General features: G+C 41.9%; 1 protein-coding gene across 1 annotated transcript in view; it reads left to right on the plus strand.

Moving 5' to 3' along the window:
- Nucleotides 1-672: 672 nt before the first annotated feature.
- FOXL2 (forkhead box L2) overlaps nt 673-9,063 on the plus strand; it is a 20,212-nt gene continuing 11,821 nt past the window's right edge. The window contains exon 1 of the mRNA XM_035888839.1: nt 673-731. Within this exon, the coding sequence (XP_035744732.1) occupies nt 673-731 (59 nt within the window). The remainder of the gene's footprint in view (nt 732-9,063) is intronic.

Genomic DNA, 9,063 nt, shown 5'->3' on the forward strand with positions numbered 1-9,063 from the left:
TTCTTCTCCAGTGACTGCTTAGAGCCTTTGAAATTCTCATTTATCCTTTCCCAGTATAGAATGTAATAGCATCGTTCTTTTAAAAAAAAAAAAAAAAAAAAGCACTCTTGAATTTATACCAAGAACTTAATGGCAAAATCACAATTTTTTATTCCACTTAGCAATTTGGCAGTGGAAAAGCCCTACTGTGTTCTTTCTTTGAAGTCCGAAAAAAGTCTGGCCTAGGTTCTTTATTTGGGGAAAAGAGATTTGCCTTGTGTAATAATTATTCTCCTAATGCCATGGGACACTTAGGGTGCCTTGTGTTTTCCTGACACAAACATTTAGCTCATCTTTTGTTTTTATACCACTGGCTACTTAGATGAGACTTGTAGGATTTGGAAAGAAAAGGAAAGCACCTTCTAATAAGGGATTGTCTTCTCATTAGCCCTACTGATTTTCCAAAAGATTTTGCTTTGTGTAATGCATTATAATTATATGACAGGAGAACAGTGGAGAATATGGCATAGCATTTCCCATAGGTTTCCTTTCTGAGATAAGAAAGATAAACATTCTGCTTTGCTTCTCCAAGAAGGACAAAAAAAAGAAAAAAAAAAAAAACCCTCTGCAGTTTCCTGCGAGGCAGTTGGATGTGAGCTGCTTTCTGGAGCTGAGGCTTTCCACTGCCAGACAATGATCTGTGTCATGCGGGGAAATGGGGTGTACAAAGTAAGGAAGCCCCCTGGACTGAGGTGAGTGTCCTCGGCTTCCTGAGACTGCGCCTTATCGCCCAAGGGTCCCTACGCACTCACGGGGCTTTATCTGCGTGGCTCCCGGAGGGGGAGAGTGGCTGTTTATTTTTCCAGGGTGCTCTCTGTTCTGGGGGAAGAAAGGGAGGCCTTTAATTGGATCTCTCTTTTGTTCCTGGATTGCTACAACTTCAACGAAATCAGAAGGAGTGGGAGCAGGACAGAGGTCTGGTTTAGGGTATGTGTAGCTTGACTCTGAATGACCCACCTCTGTTTCAGCCGTGACACCCAGGCCAGGGAAATATTTTGCTTAGACTGGCTTTCCTAAAGCACGGAGAGAATCTCTAGTTACAGAACGAAGCAAGCAGCAGTGATGCTTTCTGTTTGCTCCACTCTCTACTGCACTTCTACAGTCTAAATTGTGCAAAAGGGAAAAAAATACCCAGGTATCACTTTCCCATACCAGCTGCGAAACTTGTGCTACGGTTCCCAAAAAGTCTAGGTGCATAAGAGGTTTAAAAGCTTTAGAAGGTTTCAACAGGAGAAGCTGTAAAATTGCAGTAACGTTCCCAGTGTCAGTGGTTAACAAGATAGTGACAAACACAGAGGGATGATCTCCTCGATAGCTTCGGAGCTTTCCAGTTCCCTGAATTTTTGCTTTCTTGTTTAACTTTCTCATTTGTAACTTCTTTTATTATTCTCAAACCAAGTTTTGTAATGCACTGACATCTGCTGTGTGTTTGACAAATGCAGGCACTAAAGAACGGAAATAAGCCTTGCAGCCTACACATAACGGGACTCGAGAAATAAAATTTAAGAAAAGGGAAGAAGGAGAGCGGGAGAACCTGGTAGCTTATTGTATAAGTTATACAAGGGGATAAGAGGGAGCAAGCCACCCTGCCCTTAAGGATCTTACATTATAATTGTTTTATTGGGAAAAATGGCATAAAGTAAGCTGATTTCAGTCATACAAACAGCAGATCTGTTGATCGACTATAGTTATCACCATTTAGAAAGAGCTACATTAGCCCAGTTTTGTCTTTTTTGGTCTAATCATGGTTGGGGTGATGTGATGGCCCTGAGGTGATGGGCGTAAGATCCTGATAAGTATCTTTTCTGCCAATTTTTAGAAACACTGAAACTGAGAGGAAACAATGTAGCTGAATAACCCGCTATCTGCACAATAAGCACTGTGTTATTTACAACTGTTCTGCAAGATGGGAGCAGCCTCTAACCCACCAGAAAATAAACTGTAGGTACTATAGCAGGAGCTGCTGCACAGTAACATCACTTTTAAAACACTAGACCAAACTGTGAAAAGACTCTTGCAGTTAGATTGCAGCAAAACTTATTGCTGGTCTAAAGCTTCCCTGAAACATTTTATCTGGTGATTGGTATCTGGCTGGGGTGTGAGGCAGCGGAGGTGCTCCATGGTGGCATGGGACAGTCATACCACCACTGTCCGTGGGCTGAAGGGAAAGCCACAGATGGCCTGTGCATCACTCAAAAGCAGATCCCAGCCTGTGCTCTTCCCCAGGATACATTTCAGCTGGACATTCAAGAGACCCAGGGCAGTACTAATCAGAATTCTTTTATCAAAACAGTTTTATATGAGAAACAACCTTTGCCCAAAGGAATAGTTACGCAGTTTTGCTTTTTGTCAAAAATTGACTGCATTTCTAATGAAAAACTGAAGCCAAGCTGGGATTTTTGGTCACATTTTCAGCTGAAAATAATTGTTTGTAAAAACACACTTTTTTTTTTTCAGAAACAGAGTGTTTTAATAGCTTCAGGGAAGAATCTCTTCTACAATAAAGACTGAAAATCTAACAGTCTCTCTGGAAAGGGGGGAGCCTTCTAGCAAATGGTTTCTCAAAATACAGACTTCCACCAGCTCCATGAATCAATGAGTTATGGCGTTGTCCCTCACATTAGTCCTTCTGTAGGTAACGTTTAGGTGGTATGCCTCTGATGTAGGTAAGATCCTATGCATAGACACTTGAGCAAGAAAGAATAGGTGGCCTTACTTTTTTTTTTTCCCTATCCCAAAGCTGGCTGTAAAAACTTCTTCTGTAAATGTACAGTTTAGTAGAAAAACTAGGCTTCACTTGTGTCATAAAACGTTGTTTCTCCTTTTGTTAATTCACAGCAAATGTGCAAAAGGGCTGCAAGGCCATGACAGTGCTGGATTAACACCTCACCCAACAGAAAGAACTGAAACAGAAAAGTACCTTTTCATTATGAAGAAGCTTAAACAGCAGGGGAAATCCTCCTCCCCATGAGATCAAGAGGGAAATTCCTTTTTAGCTTCAAAAGAACCAAAATTTAGCTTTGTATTATTCTGAAAGCCTGTCTAAAAGCCCTGGTGTTTCTATCACTTTGCAGTCTTCCCACAAGCAGGGAAAAGCAATACAGCTCTTTACATCTTTATACAGAGATACAGCTCTTTACAACCTTAGATCAGTTTTATAGGTCAGTAGAGGGTTTGCTCCTGGGGTGGTACTCAGGAACATTTCTTCAAGGACATGTAGCATTAAGTGATTGCTGACTTTCTCTCATTCTTTGTTTTTGTTTCAACGGTAGTAATGTCTTCCTTGAACGTCTATGCTGAAGTGCCCTTAATTCATAATTTTTATTGCTGCTTATGGTCAAGAAATGTCCACCTAAATATCATATTGTCAAACTGAGATGTCTGACATTAGCGATCATGATTGGTATTTAGACACATGAGTTCCCAGGTGCATTTAAAGATATGGTATATTACCTAATTCTGAGAAACCACATGTACAAAAATGTGACATTAAATGACTCGTGGAAGATCCAATAGCAAGTAAAACTTTGCATTATGCCTTCCAGCAGCAATGCTGTTTGTAAAATACTTGAAGAGCCCAAAATGTGACATGCTGCTTAAATGACATATATTATTCCATTCATAACATCAAGTAGTAAAGACTCATGCTTTAAGCAGAGTTATAATTGTTGATGAACTAACTTACCAGGTGAAGCTGAGCCTATTTCTCCTCACTGGAGTGTAAGCCATGTATAGGGCTGCATTTGTTCCTTGATATGCACTGCACATTTTCAGAGCTGCTTTCTTTAAGCACTAAAAGCTAACAAATTACTCAAGGCAAAAATCTTTTTTTAAAAAAAAAAAAAAAAACACAGATAAAAAAAACCCCAGCCAAACCCCTTAATTTCCTCTGCTATATATTTAAGTCAGATAAAATCAAGGTTAAAAAAATTCAGCCTCTCACCTTGCCTATTAAAAGTGAACCACTGGAGAAGAACAAATTTTAATTATTTTGAACTATTATTCCAAATACCTGCTGAAGATTTTAGCAAATGTTCAGTGCAATACATATAGTCCTGTATTTAGCGGGCACTGTGAGAGCTAAGCCAAACATGAAGCCATTGAACAGAACTGGCTGAATACAGTATTCAGTCACATGGCACACTGGCGAGTTGCCCGTCTATGCAAATAATGTTATTTCATGCTTAATATGAGACACCTATGGCACCAGGAAGATGAAGATGGGTGGTATGGAGCTAACTAGGTACCTAAAAGGACAAGGAAGAAGCGGGAGAGATATTTTTTTTTTTTAAATAATTGCATTTTGTTGTTAGATAACATAAGTGATGTTTATATTCTGAACCCCCCTGGGGACATCATGGAGATTCTTATAAGCCCCAAGGGTATTTTTCCCCCATCACACCCCTGCCTTTGGCCAGAGTTCTGCAGGAGCTGCTCTGGGAAAGGTCTCTGGGAGATGGGCTGAATCTTTGAAACTTACTGTGATCCTCACCCTTCCCCTTTCCAATCAGCATCGTCTCTGTGGGCTGTGCCGGCCAGCCCTGCATCACACCATCGGGACGATGTTAGCATGTCCTGACCTCCACACGGAGTTGTTGCTGTCTGACCAGGCGGTGCTGGCTGGCTCTGACAGAACCTTCAACTTGAACCCTTGGGTCATGGGCTGGAATTATTTGTGCCTAGCATAGGTTGGACTTGCCTGTGGGGCTTAACTTCTTCTGACAGCTATTCCTAAGACGGGCGTATCTCTTTTATTTGTTGCGAGGAATAGCTACAAAATGGATGAAAAAAGGAAAACAAGTTAAAATGAAATTATATGTAGGTAAACAAACTGTAATAAAATGAATGGGATGAACTTTCATCTACATCTCAACTGGATTTGAGCCAAGCCCCTTCTGAGAGTCTAAGAAAGTTTGGTTAATTATTTTTTTTCTTTGGTCTGCTCTTCATTTCCTTGTTCTCATTGCAACCAAGAGCAGAAACACTGGAAAACTGTGAGCAAGCCTGATACACTGATGTTTCTGGCCAGGTCAAAAGTAGGACAGGCTGGAAATGTCATTCAAACTCCCATGTTTGGTAGGTTTCCAGTTCAGGTTTGCATACTCAGAAGGTTGGAATAAGATTGAGATAAACAAAAAGACCTCAGGGTGATTGTACAGACAAAAATCAACTTCCAGAATTTAGGTGGCTGAGCTTAAAGTGAAATATTCAGCTTCTTCAAGGTTTCTGTTCTTGCTGTGAAGGGAAATTTAATGTTTTGGGATTGCATTGTGCTTCCAAGGCCACTGGTTGGTTGCGACGATGCAGGGACTTAAAAGATGTCTGAGGGTCAAATCCACCTTCCACTGGCACCACAAGCTGTATCTCCAATGAGTGCACGCTTTCAAGTTATGCATTCAAGTTTTGGGGGGACTGTATGTACTCTGAAGTGGCTAAAGCTTAGCTCTTTTCCTCCAGAAGGAAAAAAATCACTTCCATCACATCACTTCCATCACACCACTTCTAACCTGATTCCCTAGAGATTGTATGTGGTTTGATCCAACAAAACAGATTTGACCACAGATCAAACCTAGTTATATAATTTGCAATCTTAAAATCTTTTCAGAAACATAGTAGTTGCATTTGAAAGGAAACAAACTTGTGCTTCTAATTGTTTTAAAGTGCAGCAGGCACTCAGTAGAGGTACAGCTGGAGTCAGGGGGAGTTAGATTGTCAAGTGCACCAGTTCCAACAGGGGCGCTTGGAAAACAGAAATGGCTTTTCTGTTCCAGTTCATGCAGGCTGCACATACATCAGTGTGGCGATGCACGTATTCCTCCTGAATGTGGGCTGCATCTAACACTTCAAGCTTTTAAACGGAGATGGAGGTAGTTTGTAGGGGCATGGTAGTCCCCTCTCACCTTAACTCTGCCCCCTGGATCTGGCAGGGTATTCTCTGAGTGTTTCAGCCAGGGCTTCTGTTCAATAAGCAGATGGGGGAGAAGCCTGTGTGTATATGGAGTTATTCACAAATGGTTTGTATAGGTAACATGTACATAAACTCCAGATGTGGATAGTCTCTTTTAAAACAAAAGCACCCTGTTACTGGCTAACCTAGCCCCTTCTACAAGTTCTGGAAGACCTTGGGACATGACTACTTAGCTTTAACCAAGTCCAATGGCTTCTAGTTGCTCAGAAATTGAAAAGGAGCATGACTTACATGGTCATAATGCAGATAGCAAAATCTGAGTACACATGTGGATTTTACAGTGTGTTGCTATACCTGCATAGCTTTGCTCCCAGGGTAGCACCTCCCCTGCAGGAGTCTGCGGAAAGTGGACAGAGAGCGCTGAACATACCCCACACAAATTCTCGGGAAGCAGCTAAAGACAAAACCTGAATTCACAGTACACAGATGTGCTGCCCAAATTTAGTGGCCTAAGCAAGTCACCATGAGCTACTCACTCAAATTAAAATCAGTGTAGCTGCAGACATGTACAAGCATGTCCCTGTCTGGCCAGGTCCGCTGTAGAAGTGGGAGCCCCCAGCGCGAGATGGAGCACAAGTATCCCCAAGTACCACCGCAGCAAAGCACTCTGGCTGTGGGCACAGCTAACTAACAGTGTCAACTGCTAGAGCTTACTTCAGCCTCAAGCCTGTTGTGCAGGCTCTCCAGATTAAAACAGCTTGGCCAGTGTGATTGTCTCTCTAACAGGGCTTTTGTCACCAGTTTTACCAGGTGAGGAATTGCTCTTCTCCCAATCACTAACACTGCAGTTACGTTGCTATATTGTGTTGGCGGATCTGTCTCTCCTAAATTTAGGAGTTTCAACTTGTAACCTGAATGAACTTTTCAAATATTGTTTCCTCAAAGCAGTAACAACCTAGACCCTGGATGAAAACAGACTTGAGTAGATTATATGAGTTCAGAGAGAGTCACGACTATAGTTTGGGATGTACGTTCTCAGAGAAGTAATAGAAGACATAAATTCTCTTTGATGTCCCTAGGTTGGTTGGAAGAATTTTTCTTGAAGCCTCTTTTTTTTTTTTTTCCTCAAAAAAATCTGAAATTTGTACCATTTTCCCTGTTTGGATCTTTAACAGTGGAATTTTTGAAACAGTCTAAACAAGCATGCAGAGTTTTTCTTACCTAAAAATTATCTGTTAAACAGTGTATCTCTGTAGCAACAGTGGGAGAAGCTTGCTTTGGCTCTAATTTTGTTGTACAATGCTATTAATTTGCAACTTCAGGGTGATCTGGACATGAGTGGACTTGTATGGTTTGGGTTTTTTTGTTCCTCTTTTTTTCCCACCCATGCTTTGTAGAAAAATAAGCATCAATTTCGAAGTGCTAGAAAGAGCAGCTTGCTTTGGAAGTTGTCAGACTCTAATACAAATGATCTTTGCTTCGAGCTTCCTAAAGAGACATAATTTCTACTCTGTCTAAAAAGAGGAGGCTGGCTTGTTTGTTTTTATTTGCAGCATTCGGCAGCATTGCTGTAGGCCACTAACTGCAGGATGGCAGTAACACAGGATTATCCTGCAGAGCCGTAACTAGTGAATCCATAACAGCCAACCTGAACTCTGCTGCGGGCTGCCATTTAATACCACAAGAAACTGTTTGCATTTCATCATGTAACCGGTTGTGTGAATTCAAGAACCTTCCCTGGATCAGGCTGTGTTTTCAGATGAAAGAAAGGAACTACCAAATGGTAGAGTGAAATATATAGTTTGTTTTCCTGTAGGCCTGTCCTCTAAGCGTAAACAAATATACTGTAGCAAAGACTCTGGCTCAGGCTACAGAAAAAAAATGGAGTAGAGAAGAGATGGGAAGTTGGAATATAAGAGGGGAAAAGGTTGGGTCTGCCTTTTGTCCTGAGATAAGACTTCTTTGATATCGAGGCAGTAGGAACAGGCTCAAAATGAAATGAGACTGTGAAACATATCTTCACAGAGTCAGCTGAAGGGGGAAATCTACTCTCCTCATCCTAAAGCCTTTCCCTCTAAGATTCCCACTGGAGCAGGTATAGAATTTGAGCCCATTTGTGACTTTTCCCTCAGGCCCTGTTGGATGGGCTTTTATTCAATGTGATTTCAGTCCAGATCATAATAAAGTTGCTCTGTTCCTCATGAAGCTCACATTATGGATGTACAGCCATCATGGTCTATGGACTGCTTAGTTTTTCCTGTAAAAACAGAAATCCTTGTACGGCTGGGAACTTGTAAAAACAAGCCCGAAGCTACCAGAATTTTTAGCTTTACAGTATAAACGAGAACCTAAATTCTCCACTGCAAAACATATATGCATGTATGTATGCTCAAGGTTTTGACAATGGGACTCATTCATGCAGAAGAAGACACTTTCCAGGTGACTATTTCCTTGTTCTGGCGTCACACGCCAAGAAATGTAATTAAAGAGCGTTTGTGAAATGGTCGGGACTGTGCTGCTGGGAATCCTGAACAGACGGGAAAGTAGGACTGTGTGTGTTTGTGGCGTCCCTAGATGAGCGAGGTGATCTGCAGGCCAAGTGAGAGGTGAGGTTCTGAAAACGAAAGCTTTCTTCAGGCAGAGTTTAGGGTCTGAAAGGAGTGACGCGCGTGCAATTTTGTCTCGCGTAATGGTTGTGGTGAAGTTGCAAAGATTATTGTTCCTGGTAGCCAGGGCTGCGCCGCTAATCGGCACCTCCGGGATCGAGCCCTGCCTTCAGGTGTCATTTGAAAAGGGAGAGAACCGGGCACCGGAGACGCGGCGTTTTTGAATAGATTAGATCTGATGCCTTTCCATCGAAGCCAGAATATTTTATTTCCCGTAGTACATTTTGTTAATCTTCATGAGCGCCGGGGTGCGCGACAGACCCTCACAGGCCAGGTTTACGCATCACCTTATTTTCCCCTGTTTGTTATGGGAATAAATGCTGCATGATCTTAAAGACTTATTTGGGAAAAGAAGAGGGGGAAAAGGGAAGAAACTAGAAGTACTCGAAACGGTAACTTGGTGGCCGCCCTGTCCCGGCTGGCCCCCCAGCCACGCCCAGAGAGGGAAAG

Source organism: Egretta garzetta, unplaced genomic scaffold (assembly GCF_000687185.1).
Source record: "Egretta garzetta isolate BGI_Z169 unplaced genomic scaffold, ASM68718v1 scaffold161, whole genome shotgun sequence".
Lineage (NCBI taxonomy): Eukaryota > Metazoa > Chordata > Aves > Pelecaniformes > Ardeidae > Egretta > Egretta garzetta.